General features: G+C 43.0%; 1 protein-coding gene across 1 annotated transcript in view; it reads left to right on the top strand.

Annotated features, from left to right (window-relative positions):
* Positions 1-14,711, top strand: part of NF1 (neurofibromin 1) — a 239,910-nt gene that overhangs the window by 90,817 nt on the left and 134,382 nt on the right. The window contains exons 31-36 of the mRNA XM_081346631.1: positions 2,618-2,680; positions 6,599-6,757; positions 8,292-8,389; positions 10,115-10,261; positions 11,744-11,890; positions 12,510-12,620. Coding sequence (XP_081202757.1) covers positions 2,618-2,680; positions 6,599-6,757; positions 8,292-8,389; positions 10,115-10,261; positions 11,744-11,890; positions 12,510-12,620 — 725 coding nt within the window. The remainder of the gene's footprint in view (positions 1-2,617; positions 2,681-6,598; positions 6,758-8,291; positions 8,390-10,114; positions 10,262-11,743; positions 11,891-12,509; positions 12,621-14,711) is intronic.

A 14,711-nucleotide genomic window follows, 5' to 3' on the forward strand; every position in this document is an offset into this window, starting at 1 on the left:
AAAGGCGCCTGAGGCTGTCTCCTCCCCCACCCCGACAGTCTCCAAATACTGAAACAACTTTGTGTAAGACAAAGATTGACAGAACCAGGGATGGGGGTAAAACAGGGATCATCCAGCATCACTACATGGCCATTGACCCTTATCTAACTCTAACCATGCGCTCACTGAGGAACCTTCAACTGAGAAGATTCCTGCGCATAGGCGTTTAGCAACAAACATCTGTAATTTTAACCCTCACATGTCGATCTGGGGTTTTTGTGCTCAACATTTTGACAATATCATTTGGATGAGAAAAGACTGGGATACCTAGGTAGATACCCGACCCCATGATGCTGGACGACTTTGTGTAGCACCTTCATACACAGATGTTAAATAGGAGGAGGAACGTTGAACTCCGTGGCATCCCAGAAAGTAGTGGCCTTGAGCCAACTCTCCCCACCCCTGTCCCAGGAATGATTGGAACTGCCTGGAAAGAATGAGGAGAACCCCCACAACGCTACGCTTCCCTCTCCCACTTCCCTGAGCTAGCCCAGAAGGACATCACGATTAATGGCGTTAAAGATAGCTGGCAAGCCAAAAAAATGTCAAGGCCCAATCCTGATCCTGCCATAGGTCAACAAGCACAGTCATTACAGCAATCTCATTCCTGAAACCTGATTGGAAGCCATGATTATTTGAAGTAATTTGTGCTAGCTAATTGCTGTAATAGAGAAAAGCACGCTAACTCTTAACAAAACTGAACTGAAGAAGCTTCTTGGACGAGAAGCAAAAGGTCTTCAAGAGAAAAAAAAACAACACAAAAGTCCAGTTGCCTTTTGAAAAAGCACCTTTGGGACAGCCACCACCTGGATGACTGAGAATCGCCACAGACTACTCTAACAAAACTTCTTTTTATAGCCAGTTCTTACTATAGAGCTTTTCATCACATGGTAAAGTTGATAGATGCTGGCAGTGATCCAGCAGCTTGTACGGCGTTGACTTGTTACTTGCCTCCTAGCGCTAAAGACTCTCTTGAAATACCCTTGAGTCCTAAGCGGAGGATGACTTGATAAACAAATGCTCTTTTACTTGGATACTTCTGGAGAACACCCAGGTGTGTGTCGAAAGGAATGAGTGATGCTCAAGACTAGAGTTTTGAAACTTAACATTTTTCCTTGTTTAGCCATTACAGCCTTTTGTCTCTAGCAAGCACTCAAAGCAATTAACTGCATTTAAAAACAAAAGGCAGAATGTTAAATTTAAAAATTGTTAATTTAAATGCACATTAAAATTAATCAGGTGAATTCTAAAGTCACCAGACGAGGTGCATTCTATAGGCAGGGGAAACATAGGTGTAGTTCCTCTTGGCAGACCTTTCTTTGATAATGAGGACTTCTGTATTTCTTAACAACCAGATTTGCTTCTACAGAGTAAGTGAGTGTTCCTCAATAGTCGGGCCTTAAGCCAACTAAGGGCTGTGAAGGTCAGTACTGATGACTTAGGTTGGGCTTCCTAAGCAGCTAACAAGCAGCACAGCATTACATTTTTTATTATTTTGTACAACTGCAATTTTCAGTTCGTTTTAAAAGATATTTCCATAAAAGTCCCTGTTTCAGTATCTATAAGATTCAGTGAGACCTGAGTGCACAGGTGTGGGAGTTGATCTACAAATCATTAAAATGCATCCCAATCATTGATTATTATTTTTTTTGCAATGAGTCTTATCTCCCAATGCTTGTCTGAATGTTTGAATAAAGATTATAATATCCAAAGATATAACAGGATTGGCATTCATTTTTCAACTTTGTACTGTGCAATCTGAATGTATGAAAAGGTATGACAAATACACCGAAGCAGTCCTATTTGATTAAGGTTAAAATAATGCCTCTCAAGGCTTGAAAAATACTTTAGGCTTACAGCCAGTTTTGCAACTGATTGGAAAATGACTTGGTATTTATCTTTTTTTATTGTTTATTACTCAGCCAAGCTTATTCTGCTGTCTCAGCGGATGTTTTAGTAAAAGACACTGCAGAAGCATAACTCTTGGGCATCACACCATTTGAGATAGCTTGTCAAAGCCTGCTGTGCAAGATTTTGTGTAGATGGATAGAAGAGAAGTAGGACTTTCACAAGCCTTTGCAAATTGGGGACATTAGTCTTTATTTATTTGTCCTTGGTAACCACTTCAGCATGAGTTTGTAAAATGAAAAACAGAAATCTATAAATTTTGCTTGGTACTGCTGTTTGGAAAACCCACAACAGACAGAATAAAATGGTGCCAGCAGTTGAGAGGGGAATGCTTTTGGAAAGAATATATTTAATTTTTTTGCCGGAGTGTATTCGGAACAATAAGAGATCTTTTAAGTGCCTCGTTAGCAGATGCTCTTTTTGAACAGCTTAACCTAGCCAGAAATAGTAGAAATGATTGGAACAACATTTGCCTGCTTACAGTTTGTGACTAGATCGTGGTCACCAACATGAAGTAGAAATCCCATCAACCGTTAGTGTGCCCGCTTCATTTTTTTTTGTTTCATTCTGTTACATTTGATTGTGTGATTTCATGTACAGAACAACATTATTTTTTTTTGCTGTATGTAGTTGGTGCAGTGACTTGTTTGTGCTCATCTCTGTTCTGTAGGCAACTTGCCACTCTCTCCTGAATAAAGCTACCGTAAAAGAAAAAAAGGAAAACAAAAAAGCAGTAAGTTTTGGAGAAGTTTTATTAGCCATTTCTTTCAAAGCACACAGACACCCTCTTCCCCAGTTTCTGTTTTTTGCTCTTCGTTCCCAAAACTCTTTCCTTCCAACCTTCTTTGACACTCATTGTCAAATCATTCTACTAATTCTGGCACTAGAAACGCTTTTAAATTGAATTAACCCTCGTCTGAAGTGATGCTTGTTTCGAAAACAAAAATCTGAATGTGCCTCTTTCTTCTTTCCTTCCAAAGGAAATCTCTGCCGCTCCACAACAGCTTTCTGATAACCCTCTTTGCCAGCAGTTGCAATGCTAAGAAACAAGGGGAAACTCAGAAATTAAGGACAAGGAGTATGTTTGCCTTTATGTTAGTTGGACTGTCTAGGCCAGGGGTAGGCAACCTTGGCTCTCTGATGACTCGTGGACTTCAACTCCCAGAATTCCTGAGCCAGCCATGCTGAGGAGAAAGGGAAGGGTTTCCATTTTGAGTCATGCTGGCTCAGGAATTCTGGGAGTTGAAGTCCAGGAGTCATAAAAGAGCCAAGGTTGCCTACCCCTGGCCTAGGAAAAAAAGAGAGGGGGGGGGAAACCCCACCTATCTTAAGAGATTTTGGTATCCTTTCATTTTTCCTTGATGGCATCGAAGAGGCCGCCCAGGAAAACAGGGATTTTATAGAGCTTATCAAAACGTAAGCAGCAGCAAGTGGGGAGGGGAATGTGGATTATGAAGCGTGTGTCAGATAAAGAGGGCCTTGTTGTCATGAGAACTGTGTGGATGCATGGTTAGTGCATGTTTCAAAGACAATGTTTTCTAAAGGAACCAATTTTCAAAGCTGGAAAGGAGTGGGGGAGAACACTGCAGTAACAACGCATGACTGCGCCAGTTACAGGTAGTTCTCAACTTACGACCACAGCCTGGACCAGTATTTCCACTCCTAAGCAAGATAGTTGTTAAGTGAGTCACGCTCGATTTTATGACCTTTTTTGCCATGGTTGTTAAGCGGATCACTGTGGCTCTTAAACAAATCATGAAGTTGACTTTGCTTGTTGAAAGCTGGCTGGGAAAGTCGCAAATGATGATCACGTGACCCCGGGATAGCGCAACCATTATAAGTACATGCGGGTTGCCAAGCGCCCAAATTTTGTTCACACGCCTGTGGCCATCCTGCAACTGTTGTAAGTGCGAGGACCAGTTGCAAGTCACTTTTTTAAAGTGCTGTCATAACTTCGAACGGTTGCTAAATGGTTGTAAGTCAAGGACTACCTTATACTCATTTTTTCTCTTATCAGTTTGGTGAGGTGGAGTAGAGCAGGGGTCCCCAAGAGGTTTGCAACTGGGCCGTGGAAATGGCTGGTGAGCACATACATGTGCACGCGCATCCTCACTTTTGTGAGCAGCGGGTGAGCGCGTGCACGGGCACTCGGTTTGCTGAGCAGCAGGCTCGCATGCACACTGCTCGTGCAGATAGCGCTGCGGTCACACATGTGTTAGTTAGTTCAGAACTAAACTTCTTGGATGAGAAGTGAACTGTCTCCAAGGAAAAACAAAGTAAGTCCAGTTGCCTTTTGGAAAAACATCTTAGGGACAGCCATGACCTGGATGACTGAGAATCTCCATAGGTGAGTGATGATATGGAAGATCCAACAAGATTTTGGTTTTGAGGAGTGGGGTGGGGGCAACCACATGGCCATCTGGATTCTTTGTATGGAGGAGGAGGCTCCTCAATGCCACTTCTGGTAGGTTTTCATTAGTATCGTGGATTCTGAGTTCGTTTATTTATTTTCTCCCTGTGGTTCTTCCTGTGCCCCAGTTCAATCAGTCAAGTAGGAAAAGAGTGTTGCCTATTTAGTTCTTGTTTCTTGCATTCCCAAAAGTTCTCTGGGTTAAACAAGGCCCACAATTTGCCCTTGACTTCTAGGTTGACTTTTACGCTGTGGGCCATCTTCTCTAACCCTTCATGAATTTGTCAGGTTGTGATCCAGCGATGCCCATTTGCTGAAAAATGCCATTCCCTTAGAAGTCCGTATTTTAGGCCGTATCCTTCTTTAGTCAAAACAGAGCTCTGTTCCTTAGCATCAAACCCACCTTTTGCAATCCCTAAGCCTTGGGATAGTGTTTTGAATTCTGTTGAGTTATTGAGTTCATTTTTCTCTGAATTAGCAGAGCAGTTCTACACTTATTACATTTGAAGAATTCTCAGCGTGGCTGGTCTTTGGATAGGTGATTACACAAAAGTGTACCACCTTGACTTTGGGCATGGAAAGAAAGGCAGGGATAGATAGTAATGTGTCTACAGGTACTTCTTAGTATGCTCTGGAGCTGAAATGCAACTAACGCAGACTATCCATTCTTTGCATAGATTGCAGCTAACATGGGCTATCTATTCTTTTCACAAAGTCTGTTTTTTCATAAGAATTCTTCACAGTGTTTCTTGTTAGACATATAATGGGTGGGGGTGGGCTTAGATTCTGATTACCTACCTACAGGGACTCATAGAAGCTAAGATCAGAAACCAGAACCCCATCAGGGACTCATGGAAGCTAAGATCAGAAACCAGAATCCCATCGTAAGAGAGTAGCGAGCTCTTAAGCTTGAAGGTCATTTATGCCTTTCCAGATCATCTTTGATTGGAATTCCTCTTTTGAGACCCAGAGTGTCCCAGAAGGATTCAGGGCGGAAGAAAAGAGCCTTGGTGGAGCAGTAACACCAGCTGCCTGCAATTAGTGCAGGTTCGCATCCCACCAGGCTCAAGGTTGACTCAGCCTTCCATCCTTCCGAGGTAGGTAAAATGAGGACCCAGATTGTTGGGGGCAATAAGCTGACTTTGTAAAAATGCCGCTTGGTGGGGGCCGAAAGCCCTAATAAGCAGGTATATACATAGAATGAAGGCTATTGCTAAGCACATTGTGCTTTAGATTGTAAGCTGCCCTGAGTCTTCGGAGAAGGGCGGGATATAAATGGGATTTTTAAAAAAAAATTGTTTGAATATATTTGTTCTGATACTTTCCCCTTCTCTCCTTGGTCTTCTGTAAAGAAACCCACCCAGAGTCGTATTAGTGAGATGGGTGGCATAGAAATTTAATAAATAAATTAATTAATGAGGGGTCCTTGGTGTTCTTTGAGCTGAGTTGTTTTCTTGCAGATGTTTCATTACCAAACTAAGTAACATCATCAGTGCTACCTAGTTTGGTAATGAAACATCTGCAAGAAAACAACCAAGCTCAGAGAACACCAAAGATCCCGAATTTCAACCCTGAGGTACAATTATTCTCCTCTATTGACAGACAGACAGACCGACTGACTTTCTTTCTGTATAATAAATGCAGTTATTCTCCCATATGAGGGAGTACCATTTCGTGTGGCTATCTTTTTCACAGAGGATATATGTAGGGTTTTTTTAAAAAACGAATGGTTGATTTTCATTCACGTTTTATTGAAAGCTGTTGCTATGAGATTCATTCTCTGGTGCTTTAATTGTTATGAACCAAATGAGTTAGTCAGTTGGCTATATTAGTGAAGGTTGTTTTCATCAGAATTTTAAAATACTGGCTGGAATATAAAGAAACTTTTCCTATTAGTGTATTTTGAAATAGCTTCTTAGTTTTATTTTAGGAGATATGAAGCACTGGCTTCACCGTAAGATATTTGTGTGTGTCTGTATGAAAGAGAATGTAACCCCTGTTGTTAAATCATGCCTTGTCTATACTTTTATCAATAACTCTTTCTTCCTTTCCTCCTTATAACAATTTGGCCCTTGCCTCTGGAACCTGTTTAACATGGAAGCCATTTGGTTACTTGTCTAGTGTCATTCTGAACCAGTGACATGTCAGGGACAGTTGGCTCAAATATTCTCCTCTATTAATCTGCCTTTTTATCCTACATTTAAATGATGGTTTTCTTAATGTCCACCCTGTGCTATTTAGGTGGTCAGCCAGCGGTTTCCTCAGAATAGCATTGGAGCAGTTGGGAGCGCCATGTTCTTGAGATTCATTAATCCAGCTATTGTGTCCCCATATGAGGCTGGCATACTGGATAAGAAGCCTCCACCAAGAATCGAAAGGGGTCTGAAGTTAATGTCAAAGGTGAAAAACAGTGTTTCTTTTATGCTGGATGGTGAGGGAATGTAACAGTTGGCAGAAGTGAAAAATTGTTAAATGTAGGAGGAATAATCATACTATATATTCAGCTTTATTAACGATAGATCATTCAACAGAAATTAAACTCAAATATAGTTTGCCTCAAGCTTGAGGTCTGGACTACAGGTAGTCCTCAGGTTATGACCGTTCACTAAGTGACCACTCAAAGTTATAATGGTACTGAATGAGGGGGACTTAACAACTGGTCCTTGAAGTTCTGGCCATCGCAACATCCTTTAGTCACAGGATCCTCATTTACAACCTTCCCTATTGGTTTCTCATAGGCAGAGTCAATGGGGAAGCTGGCAGGAAATTGTTAATTGCTCCTTGAAGTCACTCCCACCGCTTTTTCTCCCAAGGAGTTCCTTGGTGCCATGGGGATCTCATACTCCATAGCACCTATATGCCTGTACTCCATAGCACTTGCCCATGCCACCTACCTGCACACACTCTGTAGTATCAGACTACGGCACCTGCCTACCTAGCAATAGCACTTAGACTCATGGTATAGGGACCTCCAAGATCCCTTCCAACTCTGTTATTCTATTCTATTCCTATTCTATTCCACTACACTACAGTACTCTACACTACACTACACTACACTACACTACACTGCATAATGCTTTACAGCACCCTCTAAGCAGTTTACAGAGTCAGCATCTTTCCCCCAACAATCTGGGTCCTTATTTTACTGACCTTGGAAGGCTGAGTCAACCTTGAGCTGGTCTGGATCAAACTCCCGGCAATGGTCAGAGTTAGTGTGCAATATTGCATTCTTACCACTGTGCCACTGCTTGATCTTTGTAGCACCTGCCCACAGTACCCATCCACCTGTAGTTCTTGTCTGCTGGCTCGCTTGCCTGGGGTGCGGTTTCAGTACCTCTTTCCATGTTGCAGTCACCTGAGGTCCTTGCTTAACAACGGCAAAAGGAACTGCAGAGATTGCCATCGTTAAGAGATCCATTCACATGGTGTTATACTTTACAACCGCATCACTTAGTGATGGAAATTATGGTCCCACCTGCTGACATAACCTGAGGATTACCTTTACAGCCCTGGCATGCGCTGAAGTATGCTTCTTTGGCCAAATAAACACTCCAATTTTAAGCCCTGCCTGTGTAATCAAACATTCACCAATCTAGTGCAGACTCCGTTGTGTTGAACTTTGACAGGCCCTAAAGCAGTTGTTGATTGTTTTCCCTTCTGACAAGTGATGTTGGGAGTCCAGTACATGGGATAAGCATCAGATTGGGGCAGGCTGTTTTTAACTAGTGAAGCTGTGCTAGCCAGAAGGTGTTTTAGGAGAAATGGGCATTTGATGGAATTTCACCGTATGCCGATGCACCCGGTTACATTCCTACTACGAAATATCTTTGATTAGAACAAATCTTCTGCAATACTTGGCATGAAATTCCAGAAAGGAAACATCTGCAGCTGCGGTTTGCATGGCTCATTCCCTCCATTGGTTTCTTTTGCTCAGGTACTTCAGAGCATCGCTAACCATGTCTTGTTTACAAAGGAGGAACACATGCGGCCTTTTAACGACTTTGTGAAAAGCAATTTCGATGCTGCAAGAAGGTAAGCCAGTAAGAGCGTTTATTTCTTTGAAGCAAGTTTTGTCTGCATAGTTTTTGAGCCAGAGTTAAGAGTACAAGCTTGAGGCAGGTAATGAGTTCCAGCACACACCATTTGAATACCATTGACATTGACAAGATCACTGTCAGTCAGTTGCAAAGGGCAGCTTTACTGGGAATAGCTTCCATCTTAGGAGGATACCTTTAATATCATCAAACAACATCTGCTTTGCCCAGGTCTTTGGGGAGGACTCGAGGGTAAATAAAAAGGCCAAGTCCAATCTAAACATGTAGCTAACTAAGTGACCAAACATAATAATGACACCCCAAATTTTACATTAGGGGACTGGAGGCTAAAACATAAGTAACAGTTGCTGGAACTGGGAATGTCTAGTTCAATGAAGAGAAGGATGAGGGGGGACATGATAGCAGTATCCCAATATCTCAGGGGCTGCCACAAAGAAGAGGGAGTCAAGCTATTCTCCAAAGCGCCTGAAGGCAGGACAAAAAGTAATGGATGGAAACTAATCAAGGAGAGAAGCAACCTAGAACTAAGGAGAAACTTCATGACAGTTAGAACAATTAAGCAGCGGAGCAACCTGCCTCCAGAAGCTATGAATGCTCCAACACTGGAAGTTTTAAAGAAGAGACCGGAGAACCGTTTGTCTGAAATGGTATAGGGTTTCCTGCCTGAGCAGGGGGTTGGACTAGATGACCTCCAAGGTCTATTATTATTATTATTATTATTATTATTATTATTATTATTATTATTATTATTATTATTATTATTATTATTATTATTATTATTATTTCCATTGATAAGAAAGACAAAAAGTCTGAATAGTGGATATTGCAGTACTTGGGGACATGAGATGGAGAGAAGTACAAATACAAAGACTTGCAAAAAGAAGTAGAGTGATTATGGCAATAGAAAGCAAAGATAGTGCCAGTAATATAATAGGTGCCTGGGATGCAGTCCCAAAACAATTGGAGCACCACTTGAACACCATTTTTATTAACAAAATCACTATCAGTCAATTGCAAAAGGCAATTTTATTTGTAACATCTTACATCCTGCACAGATACCTTTAACAAGATTAAACATCAACATCCGCCTATCCCAGGTCATTGGGAAGGACTTGATAGGTGGATAAAAATGCTAAATCCAGTTTAAACATCTAGCTGACAGTGTCACCAACCATTGTATTGCTAAATAGGCCCAGAATATATGTGGATGATCCTAGTCTACAGAATTCTTTAGCTGTGGAGGTTTTTAAAGAGAGATGGCAAGCATTGGTGAAGAGGGAAAATTCTTCTCAGTGTTATTGGCCAATGGAATATCCGGGTGCCCCTAAAAATTAGATGCATGGAAAGAACTATTGGGTAGGAGAGCTTTACCTTCAGAACTTACTTATCGGCTTCCTGAGGGTTTTTTTTCCCCAGGAAGCAGGATGATGATTAATAGATGAACATTTTGGTCTAACACAGGTGCCTTTACCTGCTTCATAAATGGTAGAGGGTCTCCGTTTGAGCAGGGGGTTGGACTAGAAGATCTTCAAGGCCCTTTCCAACTCTGTTAAAAAGAAGTTGAGTTGGTTAGTTTACATTACTGATTTCTGTTGCAAAGGTCCTGATGCTGAAGCCAACTGGAGTCCTGGTAATCCCTATCCGCCCTGTTGTGGAAGATGCTTTGATGAGGAAGGGCACAATGTCTTCTCTTTCCCTGTAGGTTTTTCCTTGACATTGCCTCAGATTGTCCAGCTAGTGATACAGTCAATCACAGCCTCTCTTTCATCAGTGATGGCAACGTGCTTGCGCTACATCGTTTGCTGTGGAACAATCAAGAGAAGATTGGGCAGTACCTTTCCAGCAACAGGTAATAGTACGTGACTAGGGGTAAAAAAGGGACGCGGTGGCTCAATGGGTTAGGATGCTGAGCTTGTCGATCAGATGGTTGGCGGTTTGGTGGGTTGAATCCCGAGTGCCGCAGAACAGAGTGAGCGCCTGTTACTCGTCCCAGCTTCTGCCAACCTAGCAGTTTGAAAGCACGTAAAAATGCAAGTAGAAAAATAGGGACCACTACGGTGGGAAGGTAACAGCGTTCCGTGGGCCTTTGGCATCTAGTCATGCCGGCCACATGACCACGGAGACGTCCTCGGACAAGCGCTGGCTCTTCGGCTTTGAAACGGAGATGAGCACCGGCCCCTAGAGTTGGAAACGACTAGCACGCATGTGCAGGGGAACCTTTACCTTTACCTTTTATAGGGGTAAAAAAGGCTGAGAAATAGCAATAGCCCTTACATTTGTATACCACTTTACAGTGCTTTACAGCCCTCTCTAAGCGGTTTACAGAGTCAGCCTATTTCCCCCAACAATCTGGCCCCTCATTTTACCGACCTCGGAAGGATGGAAGGCGGAGTCAACCTTGAGCCGGTGAGAATCGAACTGCCAAACTGCGGGCAGCTAGCGGTCAGGAGAAGTAGCCTGCAGTACTGCGTTCTAACCATTGCACCACCATGGCTCATGGACATAATGCATATAAAAATAAAAGTTCACTAAATCAACAGGGAATTTACAGTTGTGATAGCATTAAAATTAATTATTTCATTGATCAATTGAATTTATACAACTACAAAGTCTTGCATCATCTTGAGAAATAATTATACATTGCTATAAAGTGCTAAACTGGAGGCCTCCCAGAGCCCGTTCGTTAGGAGATGGGTGGCAAATAAATTCAGTCAATCAATCAATAAGCCTATATAGTACTTGAGCATAGAGCAGACCGAAAGTGTAGATAAGGTGGAGTAGATTGTACCCTGCGGGAGGTTTGGGCAATCTTTAATTGAGAGGAACAACATTTGCATTTTTGAACAAAAATGTGGCATGCAGTGGGACTTAGTTGTTCTTATACATCAATAAATCTTGGAATGGAGGAGGAAGAGTTGCCATTTAATACTAGAAATGTGGCCTCTAAATATAGTGAAATAAGCGGGGTTTTAGTGTTTCTTTTTAAACTATAGAAATAGTATTTTGCATGCTATATGTATTTGCTTCAGCAGTGTTTCTCAGTCTTAGCAACTTTAAGCTATGTGGACTTCAATTCCCAGAATTCCATGCTGGGTGGGGAATTCTACCAGTTGAAGTCCACACATCTTAAAATTGCTAAGACTGAAAAATTCTTGATTTGCAGTACAGGTAGTCCTAGACATACGACTGGTTGACTCCCCCCCCCCCAAAAAAAAATTATCATCACAAGTCAAGGACTACCTGTATAACATGTAGTTGTCTATAGCAACTTGGAGATTGATAAACATATCCGTCAAGATTCTTATATCCCTAAATTGTGATCGTCCTTTAGGGACCACAAGGCTGTGGGAAGGCGACCATTTGACAAGATGGCAACTTTGCTTGCATACCTGGGACCTCCCGAACACAAACCAGTGGCAGACACGCAGTGGTCCAGTATAAACCTCACTAGTTCCAAGTTTGAGGAATTTATGACAAGGTAAATGAATCCAAATGTTTGCTGGCCTGTTGTGATTTAATGATCTCTGCACGGATGGGCAAAGTATTTCCTCCCAGATGTTAAATTTGAACTCTCAGCAGCCAAGGGCCCCCCCCACCACAAATGATATAAATGGATGCAATTATAATCTTTTATAGATGCAACTGATACCTGAGGTTAATGTACCATTCATTCCTTGAATGCTATGGTAATTTTATTTAGATTCTTAACCATTCAGTGGGAAGCTAGTGTGCTGCAAAGCAAGCAAGCATCTTTAATTCCAAGGATCCTTTGGGGATCAGACCCTAGCAGAATTCTTAGAAAGTGAAAAAAAGGGTAGCTGGCTGCAAGAGAATATTATCTGTGGAAGCTGACTCACTTTGCCCCCAAAACAAACCATGATGAGGGCGGGGGGGAAGATGCATCTTGGAAAACGTAAAGAGAGTAGCAAGAAGCAGCATCAGCAGAGGCCTTCATATCTATGTTTGCCCTGGCCACCATTTTGTGGGAGTTCAGTGACTTGTAATTGCAAATAGATCCACTAGCCACGAAGTTTAGGGAATCTCTGAGTCACGAAAAGGGTAAATTGTTGCTTTTCTGCCTATATTTGTGTCCTTAGGCACCAAGTACATGAGAAAGAAGAATTCAAAGCCTTGAAAACCCTCAACATTTTTTACCAAGCTGGGACGACAAAAGCCGGCAACCCTGTCTTCTATTACATTGCTCGCCGGTAAGACAGTTTTCTGTTCCACCTTAAACCCCGACTACTGAGAATTGTAGGACATATAGGCCCACCTTTGGCTTCTCTTTGAGCAGTGACAATTGTTTTGCCCTTTTGTGGTGGGGTTTTTGTTTTGTTTTGTTTTTTGGTACTATGAAAGGGTTAGGAAGATGAGGTGTGCGTAACGGTAGTCCTCGACTTACAGCCGTTCATTTAGCAACAGTTTGAATTTGCAGTGGCACTGGAAAAAGCGACTTCCAAATGGTTTTTGCAGTTGTGACCATCAAAGCGTCCCCGTGGTCTCATGATCAAAATTGGGGGGCTTGGCAACCATCCTGAATTTAGAATGGTGGCAGCATCCCAGGCTGATGTGATTGCTATTTGCAACTTTCCCAGCCCCTTTGAACAAGCAAAGTCAATGGGGGAAGCTGTATTCACTGAACTGCCACACGATTCTCTTAACAACTGGAGGGATTTATATATCTTTTTTTTTTACAAAAAAGGTTTTAAAAATTGGGCACAATTCACTTAACAACCGCATTCTGGTCCAGATTCCGGTCGTAAGTCAAGGACTCCCAATATGTTTGTACACAAAAGCGTACTGTCAAGTGTTTGTTAGCCATGGGGAACAAGGATCTTGTTTTCCATTATATGGTGGCTTTTTTTTTTGCTGAGGCACATATTTTGTTTGAGGGACTCTGTATGTATGTATATGGCGGGGCAGTCCATTTCTTTCAAAATGACGTGTGTACTTTGGGCACCAGGGACCAGTTCTGTGGAGAGAGATTTTTCTGCTGACTGGAGGGGGCGTAGGATGGTGCCTGCTTGTTTGCACGGCCCAGTTGCTGGCATGCTGCAGACTGGTGTTGATCCATGAACTGGGGAGGTCGGGGACCTCTGTCTTAGGTTGTACTTTTTATGATGAAACGTACACATAATACCTAGAGCAGTGATGGCGAACCTTTTAGAGACTGAGTGCCCAGACTGCAACCCAAAACCCATTTATGTATCGTCAGGTGCCGGGTTGGCGTGGCCCATTGGGTGGGCGTGGCTGTGGTGGTAACGGCAGACTGGGTGGGACTAAAAAGTTCAATCAATCAATTCCAACTTTGCAAGATCTTTTTTTTCCCCCGCGAGAAGTTGAAATTGATTGATTGAGCCTTTTTTTTTTTTGCACACAGCGGCAGAGGCCTAAAATGAAAAGGTTTTTATAAAACCCAGCTAAAGGCCTAGGACTGGGATAACAGGGCACGTGCCCACAGAGAGGGCTCTGCGTGCCAGCTGTGGCACGCGTGCCATAGGTTCGCCACTACGGACCTAGAGCAAGAGGAAAACCCAACTGCTTTTGTGGTGATATAATTAAAAAAAAATATTGTCCTTATCAAAACCAATTTTATTTTCAGGTTGTCCTCACTTAACAATTGCTTGCCTGTTCAAAGTTACAGTAGACCCTTTAAAGCTACTTATGACCCGGTCCCAGAGTTACGGCTGCTGCAGCCCTTACAACCGACCGCTGGAACACTGCAGCCTCCCCCTCCACCCATCTCCTTCCCCCATCCCCTATGCTGGGTCCCCACATCCTCCTCCTCCTCCTCCTCCTCACTTACTTTTCGTAGGTCTCCAGAGTTCAGGAGGTCGGGGTAGGGAAGGAGACCCTTGAATTGTGGCTGCTCGGAAAATGACGGCCGCTGTGGGATGGGGCTGCGTTTCCAGCCACAGAGCTGCTTTGCTTTGCGAATGCGATCCCTGCAGGATTCCGCAGCATCAGCCAGCAAAGCAGGGCACACCATTGCTGGCAGTCCAAGCAGGCACTTCTGGGATGGTTTGCACAGCTGCAAACCACCGTTGGGGACACACGGCCCCCTCCTGGAAGTGTCCGCTGAGCAAGCGATGGCTGCTTGTGAGATGGTACCGCAATTCCAGCAATTGGGAAGCTTGGTTTGCTAAGATGAGCAAAGCCAAGCAGGCTGCTCTCTTCTGGCAATTGTGGTGGCATCTCACAAGCGTCAGTCATTTTCCGAGCGAGCGCTTCCGGGATCGTGCCACATGGCCACCCAATGAAAGGATCCATTCTGCTTCCCTAACGTGGTCTTTACAGTG

The sequence above is a fragment of the Vipera berus genome, assembly GCF_964194415.1.
Source record: "Vipera berus genome assembly, chromosome: 1".
NCBI classification, from domain to species: Eukaryota; Metazoa; Chordata; class Lepidosauria; order Squamata; family Viperidae; genus Vipera; species Vipera berus.